The sequence below is a fragment of the Alosa alosa genome, chromosome 1, assembly GCF_017589495.1.
Source record: "Alosa alosa isolate M-15738 ecotype Scorff River chromosome 1, AALO_Geno_1.1, whole genome shotgun sequence".
Lineage (NCBI taxonomy): Eukaryota > Metazoa > Chordata > Actinopteri > Clupeiformes > Clupeidae > Alosa > Alosa alosa.
The window spans coordinates 24,014,732-24,042,305 of record NC_063189.1 but is presented as its reverse complement, the minus strand read 5'-3'; the positions used below and the strand labels follow the sequence as shown (position 1 = coordinate 24,042,305).

The following is a 27,574-nucleotide window of genomic DNA, read 5'->3' as shown; positions in this document are numbered from 1 at the left end:
ATCTACACTTTAATTCACATCAATACGAAAATAGAAAAACTTTGACATCCGCATGTAAGCATCCCAAGTAGGCTATATACCACACACAGACATAAATAATAATTATTTAAGATTAGATTGTTGCACCGTTTATGTCTGTGTCACTTAAGACATATATAACATATAATATACCTACAGTAGGCTAGATTTTGACGCAGCACAGACTAAACCACATGTTCCTTTCTCTGTTTTTACCTCATAGGCCTAATAAAATATAGCCTTCACTTAGCAAAGATAATGGCAAACTATTCTGGCAACGTTGTTTCATAACTTGATTGCATTTTTGTCCACTTTTAATCACATTATTATGACCATTAAATGTATGCTTTTGCACCCTAAAATCTGATTCATCAGTAAACACAATAAAAAATGGGAACGTAAATTGGTTAATGTATTCTAAGTTGTAATTCCCCTGTATGTCCTGTTGGTGACCTCAGTGAGAGGTGCCTGTTAAGGTAACGAGAACTCTGGAGCACTCGTAGATCTACGAGTGTTTTCACAAAGCTCTTAAAGCTGCAGTTGGTAAGATTTTTTATCATATTCACTGAAACCGACACTATGCTCCGAGAGAACAACATAAATCAGCCGGTTTTAGAAAAAAACCTGCACTTCTACCTCCACCTAGAGCCTGTTATTTGTTTTGCAAAAATCCACAGCTCCCAGTTCTTCTGGTCCAATCAGAGCAGGGCTGTGTGAGATATGACTGTCAATCAGTTTGGTGCAGTCTGGTGCGCACTGACAAGCACAAACTCTTCGAGAGGGTGCTCAGTGGTAGTGGGGGAGGGGCATGATAGTTGTTAACATTCAAAATTTTGGCTAAGTCACCTCAATCTGTCAGACTTGCCAACTGCAGCTTTAAGCTACGATGGTTTCGGGAAACAGACGGCAAATCTTAAGACGTTCGTAAGAGGGAATGCTCTTAGGCTTACGATGTTTTCGGGAAACTGGGCCCAGGCCTATCTCAAAACTCCTCTAATTAACGTAGTTTGCTCCCAAACTAAAGTTTGAACTCGTTATCACCCATAAATAGATCCTATGTTGTGTTTACATCCAATCCTTTAATAATGATACTTTAGTCTTCGTATAACCCTATGGCTAAGACAATTCAATAGAACACCATTCTACAGTGAATTAAACAATCAAGCATTTGATCTTTGTTCGAAAGGCATTTTTATTGATGAAAATTAACAGTCAAACAGAGTCATTTTAATTTTTTTATTCAAGTATCATTAACAAACATTGCCAAGGCATGCACCACGACCACAGAATGGCACAGGAAACTCCCCTATGATAACTTTGAGCAGAACCCTGCTGAGAAAGAGGGAGCCCATCAACTTGAGGCCAGTCCGTAGAGATAGAAAGGGGGAGGGGTGAGAAACATTCATTCAACCGTTATTTATTCTAGGATGAGCAAGAGGATGAACTCATGAACATCAGTGAGGAGTAAACATATCCCAGTAAATTTAGCATCTCAAGTATGTGCTAGCAAGTAGCTCATCAGCAAGTAGCTCATCAGATTAGGACAGAGCGCACCATAACATTGAAGGAGAATTCCATTTTTCATATAGATCTCTGTTTCTCAAGGTCACCGAGTACTGTCAGTACAAAAAAAAAAAAAGAGCACTCCATGCATCACATGCAGTTAACATGCCCCCAGAGTGTAGCACTCTAGTTAGCCTACCTAACTGCTAGAGCTAGGTAGCACATTTTATTCCATACCAACAGTACTCTCATTCTACAGGTTATTCAAAAAGTATTACATTCAGTATTACATGCAAGACATTTTGATCACAATCTTGCCACCTAGTCCAGCAAGTTACTTCTTGCACATGGTATATAATTCACTGAACAGATATTTGTTATTTGCTTAACAACTAGTAAAACTACACTGGCATACAAAATGACAAAAACACCTGTTTATAATTTTCACCAATCAAAGCATGATTCAAGGTGAAATGACAAGACAAAAGTCACAATAAACTTTCAGTGTAAACCGTCACAAATTACTAGCACGGTTTATACATATATTACTTATGATGAAATGCCATAATATGCTTTGCTTAACATTTGCTCAACCTACCCACAGTAGTAGTCTTTTTTCCTGCTGCATTACCCATAATGCTTTCATAGGCTATAACTTCAAAATAAAAGTCGCTAAACCCATTTATACAGATTTCATATTATTAAGTATATGTACCCTAAGGTAGAGTAAAATATTCGCATAATTTGCTCGCAAGGTTACTATTATAAGCTTTTACATTACCTATGACATAGGGAATAATGTGAGTGGGGGCATTCATGTAGTCACAGTTAAATTGTCTGGCACTGAATGTGAATAGACGGTAATGTGCATGGGACAGCAGCAGTAAGCACATGTCTTCTGCATCATGGATCAGGTGGACAGACTGCAACTGCATTCCAAAGTGGAGCCTAGAACAACAGGGAAAGAAAAAGAGGTTAACGAAGTATGCGGACCTGTAAGCTTTGCAAGTACTGTAGGTAACCTATTAAATTCAATGTATACATGTATAGAAACCAGAAAATTGTCCATGACAGAAAATGGCTGAAATGCAAAGATTATTCAAGCACCATTTCTAACTAAGCTCCTGGGCAGATGCATCCATTGTCGGTCTATTTTCAACAATGGCCTCCAGTCCTCCTGAATCTGTGGTGGAAAAAAACAAACATGTGGGAAACTATGACGCCAAAGTGTAACAGACCTTTTTTTCATGTACAGAATGCATTCTGCTACAAAACGTAATAATTTATTACAAAACTGAACATGGGCAAAATGCACCATTGAGATCAATATATTTTGTATAGAGCAGTGGTCCCCAAACTTTTTCTTCCGAGGGCCAGCTTACTATGCCTGGCTCTAAGAGAGGGCCAGAGACTCGGAGTATATCAGTAACCATAAATAGCTTAGTGCTGTGAACAACAGCAGTCTACCTTAGTTGAATATTCCATTACATTTAATCTATAGGCTATTGCAATTTAATACCATTGTTAGCTGTGTTTATATTGCCATCATGCCATATCAGTGTAAAATGTAACTCAAATAGTTAAACTAAACTAAACAATACTAATAAAAAGACTTTTGCATTCCCAAAAGTATTAGCAGGGAGTCCCAAAAGTATATTTTATTAAAAATGTGTGAACTCTGAACATTTTAAAGTTCTCAAACTATGAGAATTTTATGAAATGAAATGACCACCATTCTAACTTTCACTTACCTGAACTTGTGACCTCTTTGTATGAACATTTGAACGGGTGAATACAAAATAGAAATAATATTCCCAGAAAATCCCAGAAATATGACTTGAATAGAAGTTAGTTAGTTATGAACAATTAATTGATAAACTTTTACAATACTTTGAGCACTGAGGCAGTCAGCATAGGCCTCTTACATTGTTTGCAGGTAGGCCTACATTTCAACAAATCTATTCCTACAAGGTGTTTGGGTTCTCTGAAAATGAGAACCAAAATTATTTTTCAGACTTGTAAGAAAGAGTAGCTGTGTCAGCTGTCAGAGAGGTCAGGCAGGTCTGAGATTTGGCTTGAGCAGAGAGATGTGTGTGTGTGTGTGTGTGTGTGTGTGTGTGTGTGTGTGTGTGAGAGATTGCAGAGAGATATTGCATTCAATATGCAAATTATAAGGTTATTCTGTTTTGTACTGGTGCTGTTTTTTAAAACATTTAAAACGACACATTGAGAACATGTCAAGGCCCTCGGAAGTCTACCAATGAAGTGAGGAGCTACTTTGAGCCTCGTGAATGGTGTAAAACAGTGATTTATTTGCATGGCTAGGCCGATGCCTGAGGCACCCCATCGAAAAACTGTTGGCAGCATCGACTAACTAGCGCCAGATTTCTGAGTGCAGGGGACAAGCCGAGATGAGCTATAAGACATACGTTCACACTCGGTATCATGTTTCAACACATACAATACAATAGCAACACAATATCACACCGGAATTCTCCTTTAATTATGATTTCCAGCCCTGCGTTTACCTGTCTCTTGTTTTACTGTTTCCTGTCCACCTGTGCCCTTTAGCCTTGTTAAATCTCTATGTATATAAACCCCTAGTTTTGTTATGTTCCTTCTGTGTCATTGTTGTAATGTTCCTGTGCTGCACTCTGTAAGTAAAGTCAGTGAAATTACTCTTTGTGTGTTGTCCTGCATTTGGGTCACGTAAATTAGCACCCCGTGACATCAGTGTGATACGATCTCTGTAAATTACGTTTGAACAAAACGTGTTTCATCTGTTCTGGCTATCCCCGCTATTTGAATCTTATCTCACTCAATGAACAGCATCTTAACACTAAATTAATGATTATCTGTAATTGTCATCGGATAGTCTAGTCATATGACTAGACATTCAGTGTGTTTGAAATCATTAATTCAATCATATTTTCCATCTTTGCAGAGGAAAAGTTTTGTGTAAAGGGAATTAAAGGCCTGTCTCATATAGACGCCTGTCTCTAATACTAGCTGGTGCAGTTTGGCGATTTGGGAAAAATAAAAGCCCGGGCTATTATTTAGAGTTTTACAGTATGTGAATAAAAATCTACACGTTTGAATGGCCAAAAAAATCATATGTGGTATTCCACATATTACTTTGGGTTAGGGTAGCCTACTCTGCACATGTCATTGACAGTGAGTGGTAACTTCAGTCATTTGCATCATGCTAAAAATCTGACACTAGGCACTATGATGATGCCTGACCCAAAGGGAAAATTATAATAAAAGAGAGACACGTTGAACTTTAAAGTCTATAATGTGCTGCTATTCATTGATTCACTCATTTGCCAAACTTGTTTTTAAGATATGTTCATAGCAAAAATGGATGCATGCGATTAATTTAGATTAATTAATCACAGAGTATGTAATTAATTAGATTAAAAAAAATGTAATCGATTGACAGCCCTAGTTTTGTATTTATGCATTTTGTAGTACAAATGTTCTGTCTAGGTCCATTACACTTGGTACCCCACAAGAAAGTAGGCTAAATTCTTTAGAGTAATTCTCTAAATACTGCAAGCATCATTATGCTTTGGCATTATTATACTGTACTGGACACTTTGTACCATGCATTGCCATGTTGAACACACATTGACTTCAGCTACCTGAATGCCGTGTCCTCCATTATCCCTTACTTGGGTAAAAGATAATTGCATAAAATTAAATGAGCAAACTTTGTGTACTTACGTGGGTAGATGCACATTTCTTTATCTGGACAAAAGTAAAATCAAAATGCATATTAGTAGATTGTATCACTTTGTGAGTGTTATTATTTCCAACAATGTCAACAGTGTGACATGGTAATCATACCTGTCGCATAAGGAGAGTACCTAATTTGTAAGGCACACTCATTGTACTCTCTATGGATGACTTGGCACACATATTTCCCAGCGTCTTCTGGTTGGATTTTGCTCAGTTCCAAGAATATCTTCCCATTCTCTAGCTCTTCCTTGCAGATGCTTACTCGGCCTTCATAGCCACTTCTCTCCTTCATCTGGCCCTTTTTATAAAGGCAAATACAGTCTGTACCTTTAAACCACCGGATCTCCATGTCAAGAGCACTTTTTTCAGAGAAGAGTTGACAAGATAATATAGGATTTGCACCAAGTGAGCACTGGACGTTGTCATGGAAATGGACCACCTCTGGATAGAGAAAAGGATATTTTTAATTAACATTTTATCAGACATACATTTATACCACTGGTGTTGGTTTTACACTTTTACCCTGATACACATTTGGTCATCCCAACAGTGACCAAATTAAGCCAAATTCTATTATTATTTTTCTTATTTGACATTTTAATTACATTTTTAAATTGACTTTATCTTCTTTTAGCTTAACTGTTATAATGCAATATTCTATGATCTTTTATTATGCACTTTCATATATTTATCTGCTCATTTGTAAAGCACTTTAAATAGCCAATGTATCCAGGAAGACAAAACAGCTCAATTCAGCTCCAATATATGCAAATGTAAACTATACCTGTAATCTTCTTTTTTAATGCCGCCATTTCTCTCTCACTTTCATCCAGTTTCCTCTGCAGCTCTGACACATTCAGACATTGGATGATGACATGTGAGACATTGGACGATTACATTGAATGATGTATATGAAGAAATCTTTACACAATGGGCCCTAACTTAAATGACGGGCAAAGTGCCAAGTCTGCCAACAAGCAAAGTTCTCATGCATGACGAATAGCTATGGTGTGTGAATTACAGCATGTGGGAAGAATGAGCTGACTCATCAATATTTGCGTCTAAGCTCTATATTGTTTTAAATTAGCAAATTGATTTTGCTTAGTGAATAAATTAGCTTTACTTGGACTAAAGATTTTGCACCTTGTCCATCATTCAGTTAGGGCCCAAGGAGTCCATTTGTAGTATCACAATGATTGATTAATACAAATTCACCTCTTTTCTCTCGTGTCAGAGTCTCCACTTCTGGCTCTGACAATGGGATCTGTTGAGAGACTATGAAATATGTGAAGAAATGAGCGTTATCTACAACACAACAATCAAATGACCAAATATTTTACCATATTGATGAGATCATTTTACAGTTTTTCTCAATTGCTTTAATGTATGTGTTAACTCACATTTTCAAAACAATTAACACACAGGCCTAAACAGAAGCACTCTGGCTAAGATGACACATTTTCTTTGCAAAAAAAACCTCAAACACTAAAATGTAACAGTAAATACAAATATTTCCACCAAACTTTCCCATCTTTCTGGAAACATTTCCCCTGGCTTCATCTACATAAATTAATATAATTGTGCGCCCTCAGCTTCAAGTGCTTTAAGTTCCCAATGGTTAATCTTGTCGCTTCTATGATTTTTATTTTCATGTCATCCTCCTTGTGTGGCAGACAGTGACAGTGACAGGAGTGCTGCGCTTCCCATTTACTAGGCATGCTCACCAATCAGAAGAGGCCCAACTTGTGACATTTGGAATACTGAACCGAAGCTTAACTTTGAAAAATTATATCACAAATCAAATTGTCAGAAAAAAAATTACAATTAAATATTTTCCCTAAATTGTGCAGCACTAAACCTGATTCACTACAATTAAACAAAATCAAGAACAGGGACGAAACATTGACAAATGCATTCATAGTTATAGTATTATTTCCCTATCCCTGCTGGTGACCCGAGTGAGAATTTTCTATGAGGAAGTTCTTAACTATCTATGGCTAGTCTGTAAACCTATGAACTCTTTAAAATAGCTATTAAGTTACAATGCTCTCCAGAAATGCTCCTAAAATCTAAAGTGACTCTTGTGAGGGATTTTATTGGCCGAGGTGAAGTTAGTTTGATATTCGATATTTGACAGATATTCAATTTTTGTTTTAATGTGGCCGGTTTCACCCAATATTTGCAGACAGTGTACAAACAGATGGCCCATCTACTTGCTCCCAGCTAACCTACTTAGGGACTAGAGTTCTCAATGGGTCGGGTCACTCATCAGACACACCTCTTTTTATAGCCACTGTATGCACACTGTATTTTATATGAATGTTTTTTTTATATATATATATATTTTTTTTTTTGGCCTTTCATGCCTTTAATTTACAGGACAGTAGAGAATGACACGAAGCGAGTTGGAGAGTGAGTTGGGGTGGGATCCAGAAAGGACCACGAGGCGGGAATCGAACCCGGGTCGCCGGCGTACGGTGCAGGTGCCCCTGCCCGCCGCGCCACGGCTGGGGCCTTTATATGAATATTTTAAAGAAAATACATTATTTCCCATAAGGAATGGTCTCCTTTTTTCAATACCTCCCAAGCCATGTGACCTAGTGACTCCAAACCAATGCAGAATAGTTATCCTATATGGGACTAATCAGACATACCTCAAATGAATATATTTTTTTCCTAGGTCACATGATGTCAAAGCTATTAACAAAAAAGACTATGAAGGTAAATCAGAAGGTACTTCATAGACGGCCCCTAAGTAGGTCAGCTGGGAGCAAGTAGACAGGTCCCCTGTTTGTACACCGTCTGCAAACACGGGGTGAAACCGGCCGCATTAAAAAAAAATTGAATATCTGTCGAATATCCGAATATATAATAATATAATAATATCAAACAAATAGTATTTTATTGTACTAATAACTTCTTAGGCTTATAATGCTCTTGGGAAATGTGGCCCTGGCCAATTTTGACAGGAGGCACAACAAATACAGCAATGCTACATTGTTGAATGTTTCAATTATTTGAAATACTTCATGAATCTTACGTAAGGGATAAGGCCGCCGAGGTGTCGTTATGGACAAGGGCGAGGGGCAAAGAACTCCCCGACGCGCAACTGGACACACCTCGAAGGCCGTTATTCCGCTTATCACCTGGTTGCCACTGTAAAGCCATGCCTTTATAGCACGCAAAGGTAACACGCGGTTCCGTCCACGGTTCTTAAAAAGAAGCCCACTGGATCAGCTTGTTTTAGCCTACAACTTTTGTTGGCCCTATAACAGCGATAGCATGGACAGTTAGCTTGTTTACAGTTGATTCCATTGTTGCGAAGCCTGCCTCCAGGCTCAACTGTTGTTCTACTATGGTTGTTATAGTTACCATTCAAAATTAGCGCGTCGTGCCTAACAACGCCCCTTAGCTGTTGTAGAATCAGTGTAACCTACGGACTCGAGTGGCTTATTGCTTTTCTAAAACTGTTACTATAAATACCTGGCAAAGTTTCATAGTTTCATAAAGTAAAGGCACAACAACTAGAAATATAACGAGTTATTCCTAGATAGTCATTCTTCCGCCAAGAAATATATTTCTCCTATCTGAATGGTTGCAAGCAACGTCTGGATGCAGCTACTTTAACTTTTGTATCAAGTTATGGTGGCGCAGTAATATAGAACGAAATGCGGTCAAGGTGTATGTTTATGCTGGATTTTACAATGGCATCGAACGCGATTCAGCCAATCACAATCAAGGACCGGAACTATCAAGCATTGCATTATCAAGCAACTTTTTTTTACCAGATCTACTTCATAGGTGTCCCGTTATTCAGAATTAAAAGCCACCCTGCCAGCCAATCAGAAAAGAGTATTTCTTCTCTCTGGGTGATAATATAATTTATTATACGGCTCTTCACAATGCAAGTAGAACGTTCCATTGACTTGAATGGGATTTCCTAAAGTTCTAGCGGTCATTATTTTCGACTAAAAGACCTCTGAAAAAAATAATGACCACTGTCAATGGCAACAGAGTTTGCGCTTCTAATTCAGGTCTTTCATATCACTCCACAACTACTGGAACTTCATTCAAAAGTGAAAAGCAGACGGTTAATCAGCTGTGTTCTAAAGAATGTTCTAAAGCCTACATAGCCTTCAAAAGATGTTTAGAAGGCTATGTAGGCTAGAGTCATATCGTGGGGAGTTTATTGTTTCATTTTGACAAGTAGTCGTGTAATAAGCGGGATAATGTATAGAACGCCGGTCATTATTGGGGGAATAAATCCGTTCAGGGCGGAACAAGACCCGGTTCGCCCTGTCGGGACTTACAGTATTTTCCCAATAATGACCGGCGTTCTATACATTATCCCTTACATATTTTAGTCTACATTCAAATGATTCCAGTAAATACTGTCATGAATTTAACATGAAAGAAAAGATGTTTATAAAACATTGAGTTTTAAAATAATGTAATGTTTTTACACAATTTCAGGTCATAACAACATCATGGATTACCTGCTTCCTCTGAGTCTTTCGATTTTTCCAAACCTACAAGAAAAAGGTGCACAGTAAGGCACAATAATATGTCAACACATAGTAAAATGTGTAAATTTTTTATTACAACAACTACTACTACTTTTACAACTACTACTACAATTACTTATAATGACTTGAACAGGGCCTTAAATATTACCTTTATAGAGACTATACGTACCTTTTCTGTACAGGACAACTGCCACAATGACAGCAATCAGACATAGTACCAAAAAAAGAACAATTAAGCCTTCTTTCCAAGGGCCTGTATAAAAAATAAACATACACACATTTTACTGTTAAAATTCAAAAACACATCTGGCAACAAGGTCTATGTCAAGAATCTTGCCCTCATGGCTTTATGATGCCTGTGTTTTATTTCATTGTGTTCAATCTCTTTATAAGTAACAGCTGCATAACAGTATTGGCAGATCTAGTCCACCAAGACCAAACATACTAATGAGTCTGAGATCTATAATATCCTCCCATCTCTGAACAGGACTCTCACCTTCACTCTTCTGTTCCATCTCTTCCAGTTTCCTCTGCAGATCATTCACTTGAGGTTGAAAAACAAAACATGGTATACTGAATAATATTCACATATATGATATATATGATCATATTTTGCTGTTCACACACTCATATTGACTGTGAAAAGTCAGATGAGCAGTTCTTCCTCAATCAGCCAACCTAAATCCCTACCCGGCCTTGCTCCTTCACATTTGTCTTCTTAATATGTATTCCAGGTTTAACCTTGAAACCTTGAAAGTCTAGCTTCAACTCTATTAAAGTTGACTTTTTTACATGCCCTTGTCATCTGTTTTCCTTTCTAGGATCTCATCCTTTATCTACTAGCAGTTTTAGAAAATCCGACATCTTGATGCCGTGAGTACAGTCAATCACTCTACTCTTGATGCAACAAATGTTATATGCAAAGATGTCACATCTATACCTGTCCCCGGTAAGAACCTGCTCTCTTTTCTCTCGTCTTTAGAGAGACCTACAGAGCAGGCAATCCACTCAGAGACATCAGAGGAAGAGTGAACCAGCCAGGAAGTCACACTCACAAGTCCATGGGCATCTGAGAAAAACATAGCAGACAGAGAACATTGGTAATGACTTAAGCTGTTATCCAAACTTGTGGTACACTGTGTTTGTTGCATACTTGGCTGAAAATAAATGCTGCCTGTGTAGATGCAAATACAGCTTTTGTTAATCTAAATTAACAGTTTGTCTAATTTATTAACTAACTCACCCCATAATGCACATCCATACATATTAGGTGTATGTATAGTGTATTTCAATACATTACTGTACTTACCTGTTGCACTCTGATAGCTCTCAATAGGGATTTCTGCGCCTCGGTTTCTCCAGGTGAGGGTGGGCTGTGGTGACCAACCCTCTGATTCACAGGTAAAGTTCACCTGTCCACTGCCACCATCAGAGACTGAGAGGATTGGTGGAGTGCCCATCGCTAAAGGGAGAAGCGGAGGGTGATGGGGAGAATTTATTTATCTTTGATAAATGTATTTATCTTTGAACTCAGATCTGTGAGTGTATGAAAGTTTCTAATCAGCAATAATGTTTTGATAAATCACTGTATTATTAATGCAATGATACAACTAACAATAACGTTTAATGAAGTAGGTGAATTTTTGCAACTTCTCACCTTTCACAACTAGGTGAATTCGGGCCTGCTTGTACGCTGTCTTAGCAGAAACATAGCAGACATAAACTCCACTGTCTGCCAGTTGGACATGGTCCATTTCCAGAGATAACATTCCCTTCTCCGGCTCCCCTATCAGGCGCACCCTGTCCTTGTACTGAGAGTCAGCAGGCTGCTGCTGGATCTGCTGCTTCTGGTAAAGCAGAACGGGAGTTTTGAACTCATCAGGTCGGTGCCAGCGCACCTCCAGTGATTCAGTAAACGCAGGAGAGAGTGAACAAGGCAAGATTATCGATGATCCCATCCAGACGGAGACTGGACCATCAGAAACAGACACAGTGAATGTGTCAGGAACTGTAGAGGGAGAGAGTCAAAAAAGAGGACATTGGATTCCACAAAATATTATATTGCCATGAAGATGTATGTGGCTAGACTGGGTAAACCCAGCCCGATCTGACAGTGATTTTATTTCGCCCTGCAGCTCAGGCTGGAAAGCTGTACATCTTTCTCTCCTGCTTCCGTTACAATTTTGCGGGGATCAATCACAAACTGGCTTATCCACCTGGCACACCCGGATCGTTGATTTGATTGGTTGAAGGACTATCAAATTGCGTACAGAGTCATTTGAACTGCCCGTTGATCACGCCTCTTGTGCAGTAGAAAATACGTACAGACTCCCCAGACTAATATTCAATCTTAAAAGATTGAGCTTGGTCTGGTGATAGCCAGACTAGTATGTGGCTTAACATAAAGATGTTTTTCCTAGTCTAAAAATGTGACCGCACTTCATATTGTGTATATGTGTAATAGTGTGACTACAACTCTTTGAATATTGCTAATACTGCAACATACTGTAGGTAACAGGCAATGTGTAAATAAAGTGAAGAGATCCTTTGAGCACCAGATCAAATCCACTGTCATTGGTAGCCGGCATGACTGCAAGTAGCCTACACAATACAAGCAAGCAACAATACAAGCAACACAATGTTGCCTTGTGTGTTCTTTTTTACCTCAGAGACTGAATGAAGACTGGTTAAAGCAACATGAAATCAGAAAAGACACTTACCTGATGCGCCACTACACACAGGTAAAATGAACAGCATCCACAGCAATCCTGACAAAGACAGTAAAACCAGACATTAATAATATTCAGACAGTGTTCCACAACAGATAAATTGAAGATCTACGGAAACAGCAATGCCCAAGACAGAATGGCCTTACACAGAATGACCTGGGCCCAGTTTCCCGAAAGCATCGTAAGCCTTAGCAGGTCGTAAAGTCCCTCTTACGAACGTCTTAAGATTTGCGGATTGTTTCCCGAAACCATCATTGCATTGCAACCACTATTTCTTGACAGCGCTGGAACGTTCCTTCATGGTTAAATCTTTGGTTCTGGGAATGTCCGCAGAACATTCTTTGAACCATGAAACTATGGTTCCAGGAATGTCCGTGGAACATTCTTTGGACCATGTTTAAAACTCATAAAAAACTGCAGAGAAAACTGCAGAGATTTGATATATCAGCGTACGGCGGTAGAGAGACTATACGCATATTGAATGTCATTATTTATGCTACTATTTGTGGCTACGTATATATATCTATGGTTTCAACCATATTGTTTAAAATCAAAACAATAATAACCTTTCAATGCATGCTGGGAAGCAAATAGGCTAGGCCTAAAGATAAATTCCGACATGTTGCAACCTCAACATGAAAGACCCTTCTAAATCAGCACAACTTCAGTGCTTTATTGAATCCGTGGTCGAACCAGACGGAGAGCTAAAAGTATAATGCTAGGTTGAACCAGATCTTATACTGGGTTGAACCTTTGGGTCGAAGTTTATTGTTACCAGGCAACCCCCATGATGAGTCACTATCTCTCCCACACACACACACAGGCAAAATCAGCTCCGTATGACACAATCTACTCCACTGATTACAAAAATTCGACCTTAATTAATCCTTCAGGGAATGTTCCGTAATAAAGGTAATTTTATGGTTTGACAAAAATAAGCAGCCGTGGCCTACCGTGTGCCTGTGTGCTTCACCTCACTGTGTGTTCACTGTGTGCTGAGTGTGTTTCACTAATTCACGGATTGGGATAAATGCAGAGACCAAATTCCTCTCACGGGATCAAAAGAATATACTTATACCTTAACCGTATTGTGAAGAGGAAGATGCGATAAGTCAGACCCAACAATGCAGAAGACCTGAAGGCCACTATCAGAGCAACCTGGGCTCTAACACCTGAGTAGTGCCACAGACTGATCGACTCCGTGCCACGCCGCATTGCTGCAGTAATTCAGGCAAAAGGAGCCCCAACTAAGTATTGAGTGCTGTAGGCCTACATGCTCATAGGCTACTTTTTTAAATGTTCATACTTTTCAGTTGGCCAACATTTCTAAAAAAAACTTTTTTTATATTGGTCTTAAGTGATATTCTAATTTTCTGAGATACTGAATTTGGGATTTTCATTAGTTGTCAGTTATAATCATCAATTAAACATTTGAAATATATCAATAGTGTTAATTTTGTCACCTATTTTTAATTTAGTCTTAGTCTTAGTCTTGTGACGAAATGTCCTTTTTAGTCTTTGTCATATTTAGTCATTCAAATATCATTTTTGTTAGTCAAGTTTTAGTCGACTAAAAGTCTCATCATTTTAGTCTAGTTTTAGTCAAAAGAAAACTAAAGGTATCTTAGTCGTGGTCAGTTTTAGTCAACACATTTTAGTCTGTTTTTTATAACAAATTATTTCTGATTACCATTTGAGTCAAATAGTGTTTCACACACCTCAATTTTCCAATAATATTGTGTGTCCACAGGGCTACTCGTCTGTTATAATTACTCATTCTGATTTTTTGTCAGTCAGTATGTTTACATGCACAGGTAAGTCGAGCTACAGTTATAGCTCGGCTGGGATTTGACCATAGACAGTAAAAGATTTGACTGGACCACTGTCATATTCGTAGACCAGTGTTTCTCAAAGTGTGGTCCGGGGATCACTGGTGGTCCGCAAGCTATCGCAAGTAGTCCACGAGCAGATGTGGTAAAATATAATATAGCCTATATGAGTTGTTTGCAATATTGAACCAACTTGTATGTAAAAACAGTTCTGCAACACTGTCTATGTAAGATATGTCAGTTTAAATCATACAGTATGAATCCACACAATAAGCAAAGTGCAAAGACAATAAGCAAGGTGGTTCAGTGAGTAGGCCTATTGTGTAGACTAATTATAGGCTACTGTTGAAGTAGGTCTAATCTTCTTTTTTTTTTAGCTAGGGTTAGTTAAGTTGTCCTGAAACTGAAAAAAGTTTGAGAAACACTGTCATAGGCCAAAGTATTAATGTTTTACTCCGCCTCAGCTAGATGGCGATATCTTAAACACAACACATTCCCCAAACAGACTCTCCATCTTAGCCATAGCTAACTTGCTAGCGAACTTTCCATATTAGCTTACTTGCTAGCAAACTTTGCATCATCAGTCTAACTAGTTAAATAGTTGACATTACATGATGAACATTTTCGTTTGGACATTCTGGGGGATGTTGATTTGTATGAGAGAAGCTTCAACTTCTGGGTATGTAGCATTGTGGCATAAAGCTTAGGTAGTTAGCTTGCTAACTCTGGCATAAATCTCCAGTGTTCTTGTTCCATGTAGTTTCGTGTTGCAGCCACAGGGTTGCAGCAACAGCACGTAGACTAGCCTACAGGAAAGCTGTTTGCATTATGAACTCATTCGGAATATTTTGAAAAGTAACAGCTAGATATTTTGTCTTCTCATTTTGTAGACGAAAATGAAGAGAGATTTTATCTTAGTTTTTATTTCATGCAAAACATTTTAGTCTCGTCTTTTTTCGTCAACAATAATGCATCTTAAGATAGCCTTAGTCAGTGTTTCAGGACATTACTGCCGTCTCGTCATCGTCTCGTCTTAGTCATGAAAAAAAAGGTTGTTGACGAACATATTTCCTCTCGTCTAGTCTGACGAAATTAACACTATATATCAATCTGTGTGTAATAAACGAATATACAAGTTTCACTTTTTAAATGGAATTACTGAAATAAATCAACTTTTTGATGATATTCTAATTAGGCCTATATGACCAGCACCTGTAGGGCAATAGTGACCATAAGCCTGCCAAGCTCGACATTTTTGGCGTAAGATGGTCATGGTGGTTTGCTAGAATGGTCAACATGAGCTGGCATGGCCAGTTAAACCAGCGATGTAGGTTAAGACCAGCGACACCAGCTTTAGAAAATGATCAGATTGAGGTGGTACTACAAGCAAAACCATCTGAATTACCATCATTTTGCCCATTTGATCTCAGGGCAATTCCATGGAAAATTGCATTTTTTCTAACATCCATAACGCCAATAAAATGTGATGGTATGGTATGATGTGAATGATTACATGAAATTTGAGTATTTGCTATGCTTAGATGAAGAATGTAAATGAGAATAAAATGCACAAAAAATGAATGTTTCATTCACATCATACAAATACCAAGGCATTTCACTGGCGTTATGGATGTGACAAAAAGTCCATTTTCGGTGGAATTGCCACTCACTTTTAGTTTTAAAATTCCATGCCACACCCATGATCCAACGTTTCGGCTAGTTTTAGGCTAGTTTTATGGTTTTATCAGAGAATCCGTAGACGGGCTCTGGTTTTATGACTGACTGTATGATAGGCGCCTGACACGAAGGTATCATATGCTGCATGGGAAAAAAACGCCTCGAATTAACGTTCACTTCAATAATGGAATAGAGACTGAAAAACGTACTATGCAGGTTATCTAGAATACAACGTAGGCTAGTCTTAACTTTGCCGATATTAACTGGCTACTGCTAGATTCCGATAAAGGAATGCCATTTGATGTGATTTAGCCTAGGCCTACTGTTCTTTTTGTTTAGAATTTACCTGTCCGATGGGACGTAGACGCCATAGGGAGGATTCAGCTAACAAAGATGACTGTTGTTTATCAGGGACCAACGCAAGTCATTGCCATGAATAGCCTACAGCTGGTTAGTGTAGTTTTACTTTCGTTTTCAAAAGACCATGATCTAAGGGTTTATTTTAGGCTATTTGCACGGCATGGCCTGTGAGCTAGCCTAAAACATCTCTAATAATGACTGATGGTTGACACTATAAGAACTTCATGAATTTTAGACTGTAGACAGATAGGCTACTTTACTACTTTACTTTGGCCAAATTGTGTAGCTCAGTGTGCCCGTCAGTTATTTTTCATAAACTTTTAGACAAAGGTGGAGCCTGAGGCTACAATCTGTGTCCGTGGAGTGCATGCCTTTATTTTACAGTTCATGGTGCATGCATCCATTCATGGACCAATACAAGGGAAGAGCACTGGTTTGGGCCAGCAGAGTGCAGTGTTGAGTCGAGGTGAACAGAATAGAGAACTATATGTACCGCATAGAGGTACAAAATATGACCGCCCAGTCCTGCACATAACTTTCTCTGCAATAGTTTAGTCATCCTAGGTTCTACGGTTCTCGAGATATTCACAGAAAACAGTTTTCCGGCCTACCATCCTTTTGGGGGGCTTGGTGCAGTGGGGATGCCCAGCCCTGCACATTATCTCCTCAAAAACTAGATGTACCGCATAGAGGTACAAAATATGACCGCCGCTCAGTCCTGTACATCCGTTCCGCGAAAATAAATCACACTTCAATTTGTTTCCATATTTTACTTCATCCCCCACTCTTGAAACTTTTGTGCATGCTTGTTTGGCATGCCTGACTGTGTGTGTGCGGCTGCACAGAAAGTAGCCTACTGGTGCTGAAAAGGTGACTAGATTGTAGAATAGCCAAAGAAGATGTAGCATTGTTATAAAACCTTTAAAATCTCTAAACAATCACAAGTAGGGCAGTTCATCACAGTTCATCCATTGCAACTAGATTGATGAAAGGTCACTTACACCTGTAGGCTACATTGTATTTGTGAAAGGGAAAAGCAAAAGGTATCAGCATAATGTTATTTATTTATTTATTTATTTATAAACAAAAACATCTCTGTCAGTTCCATGCCGTTTTCAACAGCTATCAAAAACAAAGGTCATTTTTGGATGGATGGATTTTTTGTGAATGTTTCATCTTCTACATAAGATTTTAGTCATCTTTAGTTCATGTAATACTTTATTGTCAATGCACAAATTAAGTAACAGTAGTCTGAAACGAAATGCTAACCAGTGGTGCAAATAACTGACATGTCCAAATGGGCCTTGATGAAATGCGTCGCTAGACTGTTCATACACATTTTAACGGGCCAAAGTTGAAGAGCTGTTGTCCGTTATTGTTCGTGCAAATATAGGCTGATTCATGTTCCCTTGCATTTTGTAACTGAGGTCCATGGCTAGTCTGGCTTTCACCAGACCAAGCTCATCTTTTAAGAAATCAAAAAATAAATAGCGGGTAGATCAGGCTGGGTTCACCCAGCCTAGTCCATAGGCACCCGATATTGTTTAATTTTCCGATTGAGATATCCACGCTCTGGCTATTCTAAATGCAAAAATGCATCAGGGAGTTATGACAAAACTGTAACTAACAAACTAGATCCTAATAGAAAGCTGTTATCCCTAAGCTACAGGTCGGCTCATAAGGTAGGCCTATTTACAACATACATTGTCAATAGGCTATGCTGGCTGATAATAAATAAAATCTCCTTTGGAAACCAATGGCTTACGCCTTTACAGTATCAAGCGGACTTAAACTGCCATCGCAATTGCTTAAAAGTTGTAATAAAATTCACACAGCTCCATGAGTCAAGGAAAGCGCTAGTGAAGTAGCCACTTCTAAATAGGACCCACTACACAGTAGCTTAAGGTGTGTTGCTAAGGGACCGTTCGTTATTTATAAACGGGGCCACCGGAGGAAAATAGGGGAGGGTCATGTCTTTTTATTCTTTGTTGAGGGAGGGTCACCTAACTTTTTTTTTGTCTAGGAGGGGGTCACCCATCTTTTGTATTAATGAAAACAGCAAAAATCAAAGTGGCTTTGTTTGATTTCTGTCGCCATATAACGTTCTCTTCGTTCCATAGCTCTGTCAACATTGAACAATGAAAATAAGAGATTTCCCCGGTTTCTCACGCCAAAATACGGAAAATGTCAACATCCGTCCCCACGTTGGAAGGGTTTGAGCAACAAAGTAGCCTACTTTATTCACGCCTAACAGCCTATATCCATTTGGTCAACTTTATCCAGCCCTAAAAAAGGTAAATTTAACTTTGGTTTACTTAGTTTACCGTGTAGCCTAGCCTAACTTTAAACAGTGTGCATGCTTATAAAGCATACTTGTGCTTCATTCATCCACACATCCAGCTCCTAACGTTTTGACAAGCATTTCTACCAATTGACCTTGTTCCTGCCCATCTCTAGCTTTGCTGTCTCCATCCTTTCTGTTTTTGTTGTTTGCAAAAAAATATATAGTAGGCCCTATTTATTGGTAACCAGCAACAAGTGCAATTTGTTAATCGCTGTCATTCTCTCTCGTGCCAAAAAAAATGTGTTACGTTCCAAGTAGTGCGTAATTCTGCTTCATACAGTTGAACAAATACATTGTCAGTAAATAGCCAGTTTATGGTCTACAGTGTAGAGTTGGTAAGTTATGGTAGGCCAACTTGGAGTGAATATACAGGGGGATTTCTTTGGCTCTTAGCCTGGCAGGTGCGCACATAGACATAGCCTACGGCCGAACACTGCAAGCACCAATGAATCGTGCTCTCACGACAACCACGTCGTTAACTTAAATAGGTTGTAGGTTAACATCACTCTGAGTTCGCATTTAAGCAAGCAAAACGATGATTTGAATACATCTATTTCTCTGGAAGGGCAAGGGGTAACAACAGGACAACACACAGGCCAGAATGCCGGACTAATGTTATGAGAGTATTACAGTAATATGGGATATTCTACGGGAAAATATTAAAACGGCAAGACAGCGGGGAAAAGTTAAAATGATAGGCCTAAACCCGGAAAAAAATTGGCATGTTAGGTATTTTTCGATCCCTGTGATTATTTGTGAAATTGTGCAAACGGCCTTTTCAAGTCATTTGAGAAAGAAGGAGTGTAGTCAAGCTCCCAAATTGACGCTCGTCTGAGAAATTGAGTTTTGGACAATGTTCAGCTTTACAATAACTGAGGAAGCCTAGAGACGAGTCCATAGCAACAAGTTCATGTGTTGAATTTGTTATTACCCAGTGTGCTTTGTTGAATGGTCTCAATGTTTTATTGTTTTATTTCATATGAATACTTACTAGAGGAGTAACTAGTAGGTATGCAGTTGTAGGAAGTGTGCATTTAGTTTCCATGCTTATTGTGTTTCCACAACAATGTTAGTGAGTAAATCTACTATCTTGGTGAAGTGTGATGTGTAAGATCAGAAAGCAGAGGGTGAGTTTAGAAAGATTGCTTAAGTCGATGTCTTTTCATAGCGCTTTACAGCGTGGGCGGAAGATATCGACAATTGGCCGGGGAGGGTCATGTCTTTTTTAAAAAGACTGCTGGAGGGTCGTTGAAAATTTTCTTGCAGGCTGGGGAGGGTCATGCATCTTTTGATTGAAGCACTCAAAATCCCTCCGGTGACCCCGTTTATAAATAACGAACGGTCCCTAAAGCAGCCATAATAGCCATAATGAAATGAAGGTGCCTTTGTTTGGATAATTCACACACGTGCTTTTTAATTTCGCAGACTACAACTACCAAGCTGGAATCAAAGCACATCGATTCCCCTCTCACACCCTGCACGCACTTAAAACAAAATAAAAAGGTTTCTCAGTCTCACGCATGTATAGGCAAAACTGTATCAGACCGGTGTTACGTTGGTAAATCTTCCATTGCACAGAATGATTTTTGTAGCACGTGCAACAAATGACAGTCGAAATATACAATTACAGTGCTGCTATCAATTTGCTTGGTATAACCGCATTTATAGTTTTCTACAAATGCAATCAATCAATTGGCCTCCATCACTCAACCAATGCTAACGGTAACATTACCTAGGTCCTTATTGATATTATAAGATTAACGTACCTGCAGTAAAAACCAAGCATGTCCGATAAACATCCTCAGATTGATTTCGACTTCAAGAAGAAATGGGAATTACATTTCATGTGAACATCATCCTATCCTTATTAGACGTTCTCTGCGGTAAACTACAGTCCTGTAGGAAGCGTCCATTGTTTTTCCAACCCACTTTTAACTTCCAACAAAATTACGTCTCACTGCAACGATGCGCCATCTAGTGGACAAACGACTACTTATCGCCAATACTGGAAATGCAGCCATGATGATGATGATGAATATTTATTTTAGCTTTCTTTTAATCCTACTGAATTTGTAATTATCTATCGGCCGTTCTAATACCAATAGTATGTGGGTGCCTGTGTGTGTGTGCATGTGTATATGTGTGCACTGCCATCTTTTTAGATCCTTTTTCATCCTCAGTGCCACGGTTCAGGTAGTTATTTAGAAAAAACTCCTTTTTTTGCGGTTCGGGGGGCCCAGCACGGGGGGGGAGTGGCCCCCGGGGACGAAATAAAATTTTTCCGTAAAAGTCTAGTGGGGCTACATACCCACCAAATTTCATGTGCCCCGGTGGTTCGGGTGTCCCGGGTATCGTTGACCAAAAAAATTCAGGAAGTAGATGACAAAAAAAAAAAACTTTGACAATCCCTATATGACCGCTTCGCTAGCGGCGGTCATAAAAAATCACTCTTGTCAATTTGTTTCCATCTCCTCTACTCTTGTAAGTAAATGAGTGTGTGCATGTTTGCTTTTGTGTGCATGTGTGCTTCTCTGTGTGTGCATTGGCTTGTGTGTGTGTGTGTGTGGGGGGGCATGGTGTGTCTGTGTGTGTCTTTGTGTGCGTGTGCATGCTTGTGTGTGTGCATTCAGAGGCTGTCATAGTGATCTTACATCTCAACATAGTGATCTTATATCTCGACCCATCCCATAACCACTCATTTATGGTATAGCGCCACATAGTTAAAAATGAAAAACCAAAACTGAGGCTCAGAACTGCATGAAATTTGACCTGTAGGATCACTACAGTATGACACCCTCTGAATGCATGCTGAGTTTCGTGGAATTCCGTTCATGGGGGGCCATGCAATAAATGAATTTACGTCTACATTAAAGGAATTATCCGGAGTAAAATGCACTTTAGATCAATTTTATGGATGATTGGGAGTACAAACGTTGAGTTGACATCAAAATCATGTCATTCGGATGTGTTTTGAGAAAGTTCGATTTTACCGTTTTTAGTCAAAACTCGTTAGCCTGGAAGTGACCAGGGCAAGTCATTTCGCCGCTACAAAACGCTATTTTAAACCTCTTTTACAGTTCCAAACAACATTACACTTACGTGGTAGTGAGTAGAGGGTCCCTAAAGCCAAACCAAAGTATCCCGAGGTCTTTATGTGGTCGGATAGAGAGTCCAGAATGAATTTCATCAAGCCAGTACCTTTCCAGAAATGTTGCTGCTGCAGCTGGCGTCTTTAGGGGAAAGTCAGTAGGAGTCGATTGCCGAGTTTGGAGTAACACGCTCTGGAAATTCACAATTTCGTTGTTTTTTTTTTTTTTTTTAAACATAGTCCAGTCCATACAACTTCATTTCAATTTCGAAAGAAATACTAGACTATGTTTTTTTTAAAAAGAGAGTTTTTTTTTGCGGAGAGAATGTGCAGGACTGGGTGGCGGTCATATTTTGTACTGCTCTCTACATCTAGTTTCATAATAGTTCATAGTTATTGGACTACACACAGGCCTTACAGTATTCTACACATAGCCCTTTTATTTTGGATGCCACTCAACATTGTAAAAAGAGGCCTAGTTCACGTGGCAGTCCATGTTTCTTTTCAAGTCATGATTTCTTTTGATTTGGGTATCTGTTAATTGATACTAATTTAGAAAGATGTTTATACAAATATGAGATTGGAGCTCAATAGCTCAATACATTTATCATCAGGATACCTTTCAACCAAAACAATCCTTGATCTGATCCTCCTTCATGAAATGCCAATTTGTTTGGGTTGAAGTTGATTCACAGTTGAAATTGTGACACAAGTTTGGCAGGTAGCCTAGCCTATAAAAGGTGCGCAATTGAAGCTGCCTTTTTGTATACAGTTCCAGTAATAAATTAGCAGCTATACTTAAAGCTGCAGTTGGCAAGTCTGACAGATTGAGGGGACTTTTTTAAATTTTAAATGTTTACAACTCTCATGCCCCTCCCCCACTACCACTGAGCACCCTCTCATTGAGTTTGTGCTTGTCAGTGCGCACCAAACTGCACCAGACTGTGTATTGACAGTCAGATCTCACACAGCCCTGCTCTGATTGGACCAGAAGAACCGGGAGCTGTGGATTTTTGCAAAACAAATAACAGGCTCTAGGTGGAGGCTCTAGGTTTTTTCTAAAACAGGCTGATTTATGTTGTTCTGTTGGAGCATTGTATCGGTTTCAGTGAATATGATTAAAAAAATCTTGCCAACTGCAGCTTTTAAGTGTAATAAACTTAAATGAAATGCTCTCTGTCACTAGAGAGTCCCTTTTACCCAGTCACATGTCAAAATTTATATTAAAAGAAATTGGCAACACATCAAATTCTGGAAGGAATAAATACAAATGAATAACAAACTGGAGATATACAGAACCTTGAACAGAAATTATTTCATTGTGCCATATTTAAATAATATCACAAATTAAAATATGTATTAGGAGAGGAAACAAACAGCTCGCCTAGCTGCAGATTATATTATGACCAGTCATAAAACAAGAGAAAACTGGTAACTTCTGTGTCCATCCTCTTTATGTAGATGTAAATACTTTATTGTTTGATAACTCAGCTACTTAACTTAAACTTAAATTGATTTATGTATATGAAAGTGTAGGCATATGTGCATATACATACATATAGAACCCCATAGCATTATTGCTGAAGCTATTGCTGTCCTTTACTTTTTGTGGATTTATTTATTAATTTTATTATTAATTAATTTTTTTAATGATTCATTTTGTCTTTATACCAATATTCCTGTAAAGTTGATTATTAACATGTTATACCTGTAGCTTTGGCAACAATGACTTTTATTGTATCATGCCAATAAAGCACCATTTGGTTTGATTTGATTTGAGAGAGGGAGAGAGGCGTGGTTTACCTGTGTCTTGTTCCATATGTTTATACATAAGTCTGTTAGGTGTTACACACCCCAAATAACAATAAACTGTAATATTGTTTGTTAAAAGGTTAAAAGATGGTCTTCTCATAAATAATTAGAGCAAGGTTAGATTACAAATTCAACTTTATTTTTTACCCTCTCCCCCAGGCATTATTGTATTGTATTGTATTGTTTTGTATTGTATTGTATTGTATTGTATTGTATTGTATTGTATTGTATTGTATGCCTCCTCTCTCTCTCTCTCACTGTCTCTCTGTGTGTGTGTGTGTGTGTGTGTGAGAGAGAGAGAGAGAGAGAGATTTACAGATTAATGTATAATATGCTAAACAAAAAGTATGTTGTTTGTTATTTTATATGTAGGCCTACACTGTTTATACAATGACAATGTCACAGAAGAGTTGATATAGAGAGAACATAGCCAGCGAGCCATGTATAATAACATAATACAGCATATCACATAGTTTATACCATTATATTAATTATAGTGACCTGAACAGTATGAGTGATTCAGTTTGTGCAAAATTTACAAGCAGTGCAAACTGATATTGCTTGTGATGTTATGCAGTCTTGGACTAGCATTAGTTCTTTGGGAGTAGGCTACAGCTTACCAGGCCCAAGGTCAGAGCCTCAGTTAAAAAGCTCTTTCGTAAAAACACACTGTGAGCCACTGCTTCAGGCTCCTCACAGTGCTCACACCATCACATAGACAACAGTGATGGATGAAGCCTGGAAGCCCTCCTTTGAAGTATTCATGGCATATATATATATATATAATTTATACATTATCACATGTATTATGGGAATATGCTGTGCATCTCTCACCAGTAGTGTCCTCCCACATTGTGTAAATGACTGAAGATTATACAAGCAGAGCCATCTTTCCACTGTCCTACTAAGCTGTTACCTAATTGGTTAATTAAGGCGGATGGGCTGGGACAGGAATAGAAAGGAAGGACTAGCAGTGTGTCACGAAGAAAGAGCAATGGCAAATTCCAGTGCATCAGTGCATGGAAGCCCAAATCGTACAGTACCTTTCACACTCTTTTCATTTTCATTCCACATTCACTCTTTTCACAACAGCTGAAATTTATACAGCAAAATCCGAAATTCATAGCTGCCCATTCATGAAAACAAAGAGCTGAATATGTATCTGACCTATTATTATAGCATGGTTTGCATTGTTCACTTATTTTATACAGTAAACATTATTTTTTACAGTGCAATACAAGGTCAGGAGTTCAACAAATAAATTCAACTACATTTGACAGGGTACATTACTGTGCATTACATTACAGTGTACATTACCCAAAAATCTAAACAGAAGATATAAATATAAAAGTTTGTCTATTTGCCTGGCTTTGGTATTGTTAGGAATTCAACTGTTTTTATTTGATTACATAGATTAAATGTTCCTATACTTCAGGAATAGGAGGACCACTACAAAGATGACTTCAGCTCTGCTGAAGAGGGCAGGTGCAATTGCAGTCCATAAACCTTGTACAGAAATGTGCTTGCCAGACACGGCCATGTTCCTTATCTACACTATCTGTCCTTTTTGCTTGTAAAGTGTTTCTCTCAATGATGTCTCAAGTTTCCTCTAGATCTGTTTCGGCCGCAGGTAACCATGTCTGTTTTACAGGGGATGGCCCTATCTGATATTGGAAACGTATCTCGTGCCAATCTCCTTACTGTTCAATGCAACCCCATCCACATGCCTCTTTTTACTGCAATCTTAAAGAGAAAGTGTGTCTTCATGACATGGATTAACATGATGAAAGACATCATCACGCAAAGTCACATCAAGCAAGTTAGTCAGGCCAAGAAAGGACAGAATGGTGACATTCTCACCTTCTTGGACTCAGGTGTAACTGAACACTTGACTTGGGTCCACGGCCTGTTTTTTTTTTAAGGGGTTGTTCAGTAACCTGAGTCGGACACTTGAGCCGGTCCTAGCCCAGTTTGATGTCACAGTGGCATGCAAGGACTCAGATCTCTCTCTCTCTCTCTCTCTCTCTCTCTCTGTTTGCCCAGACTCTTCAGGATACAGTCTCACTGCTTGCATTTCCACAGCATATGTTCATGACAGATGTGTAGGCCATTCTCTTTAGGAATGCCCTGACTCCAGGTGTGAACTCATCACGTGGAACCCACAGCACTCGCTCCTACAGGAGGGAAAAGTTGCCTTTTCCATCATGCTCTCTTTCTGAACTTCCCCTCCATCTCTCTACCTCAATGAAGGCATGTCTCAAGTCTCTTCCTGGGGTGGACACTGGCGAGGGAAACGCAGGTTTCCAGCACAACTTCCACACGGGGCCTGGATCACACCCATTGGAGGTATGTTTCTTGTTTTCATTTGCAAATGTATGTGACGTGAAATGTAGTCTATGGCAACAGAGTTGACTACAAATGAGTTCTGCCTTGACACACTGAAGGTTGTATGGCTGGAAAAATGAGTCATTTACAGTTTGCCTTGTGTTGTTGTCCTATGTATCAGTCAATAAGAGACATTAGAGACACACAGTGGTGAGGAAATGACACAGCAAATGAAGTTTGATTCCAAAACAAGATATCAATGTTAAAGATTTTTTTGTTTGTTTTCCAGGTAGTGTCAGTGGAACTGCATGCTTGTTATTTGATTAACTATTACTTCATCAAAACAAATGCAATTTCATTGATATTATGAAATGAACAATTAAACAATATGATAAAATACCTCTTTAAATGGGAGATATAGTTTTGTATTATATATTATATATTTTGTTAATTTGCTGACAGAGAAGGAGAAACTCTGTATCTCCAACAAGATTACTTAAAGTAAAAGTGGAAAAGGCTATCCAGGACAAAATTAGTTATTTCACATTTCATTCACAGGGTCAATTCAATAGGTTTTACATAACTAAAAGCAAGAATGTGGAATAGGATGGTAAAATAATATCTACAACTCTAACTACCCCTCTGTTTGTATTATTGGATGAGTAGCTAACTTATATGCTTAAAAACCTTGTTCAATTAACCTAGAATGTCAATCGATATGGTGCTTGATGACCGGGCTGGCACTGGATTATTGCTAGAAGGGAAATACCTACAGCAGACTGACATCTGCATTAGTGACGCCAGTCGATTGTGGGGTTCTGACAGAGATGACTGATCATCTTAGCAGATTTTAACACATCCTCAGCACGTGCCAACGAATTAGGCTGCCAGTGTGCAGACACCAGCAGGGCTGTAGTGAAGGCTAAGCGCAAATAAACAGTTTATTCACCTCAGAAATTTTAGAAATAGAGTTTATCCACCTCTTATGAGATTGTAACCACCTCTCAAAAGAGTTTATTTACCAATTGCTTTTAACATTCACACTGTAGCCTATTATCCACATTCACATTAGGCCTACACTGGTGTGTACTCTCAACACACAATAGGCCCTTCCTGACTGGCTAGTGTAGCCTACACCTGCCAACATCAACAGGGGAAACTTGTTAAATGTGGAAAGTTAATCTCAAGCAACTGGCACATCATAAGTTTCCCTGGAAGTTTACATAGCCTACTTTTAAAGCTAGCTGTAGGCCTAACATGCACGTAATGTCTATGGCAATGAATGATGTCAAAAATCTGAGGCGTTCCCTGTAGGCCTATACATACATCTGAGTGCAATTTAAGCATGTATTATAGCCTGTCTGAAACATCTTTAGAATGTATGCTTCTACATTATGGTCTCTTTGAAACATCACTTATTAATCATTAGTCTCGTGAAGATGTTTTCCCGGACGCCTACAACTGACCCGATCTCATGACTCATTAATGCGTCTGAGTGGAGCTCCAAATCTTGCGTTTGAATCCCGTTGGCAGCCGTCCCAAATCCCGTCTTATGTTTACACCAGGAAGCGTCTTGCCTCCTGATTGGTCGAAACAAACCCATCCTTAGCAACGTGTCTTTA

General features: G+C 38.8%; 1 protein-coding gene and 1 long non-coding RNA gene across 3 annotated transcripts; one reads left to right on the top strand and one right to left on the bottom strand.

The window, feature by feature from the left end:
• Positions 1 to 1,240: 1,240 nt before the first annotated feature.
• LOC125291833 (butyrophilin-like protein 2) lies at positions 1,241 to 27,557 on the bottom strand. 2 transcript variants are annotated; one of them, XM_048238753.1, is made up of 14 exons: positions 27,419 to 27,557; positions 12,509 to 12,556; positions 11,446 to 11,796; positions 11,098 to 11,250; positions 10,729 to 10,857; positions 10,285 to 10,332; positions 9,958 to 10,041; positions 9,759 to 9,791; positions 6,478 to 6,537; positions 6,047 to 6,109; positions 5,371 to 5,703; positions 5,248 to 5,271; positions 2,629 to 2,704; positions 1,241 to 2,469 (listed from the first exon to the last, which is right to left on the bottom strand). In XM_048238753.1, the coding sequence occupies exons 1-13, from the start codon at positions 27,426 to 27,428 to the stop codon at positions 2,634 to 2,636; spliced, it is 1,407 nt and encodes a 468-aa protein (XP_048094710.1). In that variant the 5' UTR covers positions 27,429 to 27,557; the 3' UTR covers positions 1,241 to 2,469; positions 2,629 to 2,633. The 2 variants fall into 2 exon arrangements, with proteins under 2 accessions (XP_048094710.1, XP_048094700.1); XM_048238743.1 differs by lacking the exon at positions 27,419 to 27,557 and adding an exon at positions 16,370 to 16,447.
• LOC125292148 lies at positions 9,731 to 10,854 on the top strand. Its single transcript, XR_007193143.1, has 4 exons — positions 9,731 to 9,804; positions 10,313 to 10,356; positions 10,610 to 10,661; positions 10,771 to 10,854. It is a non-coding gene; the product is annotated as an uncharacterized LOC125292148 (long non-coding RNA).
• Positions 27,558 to 27,574: the final 17 nt, after the last annotated feature.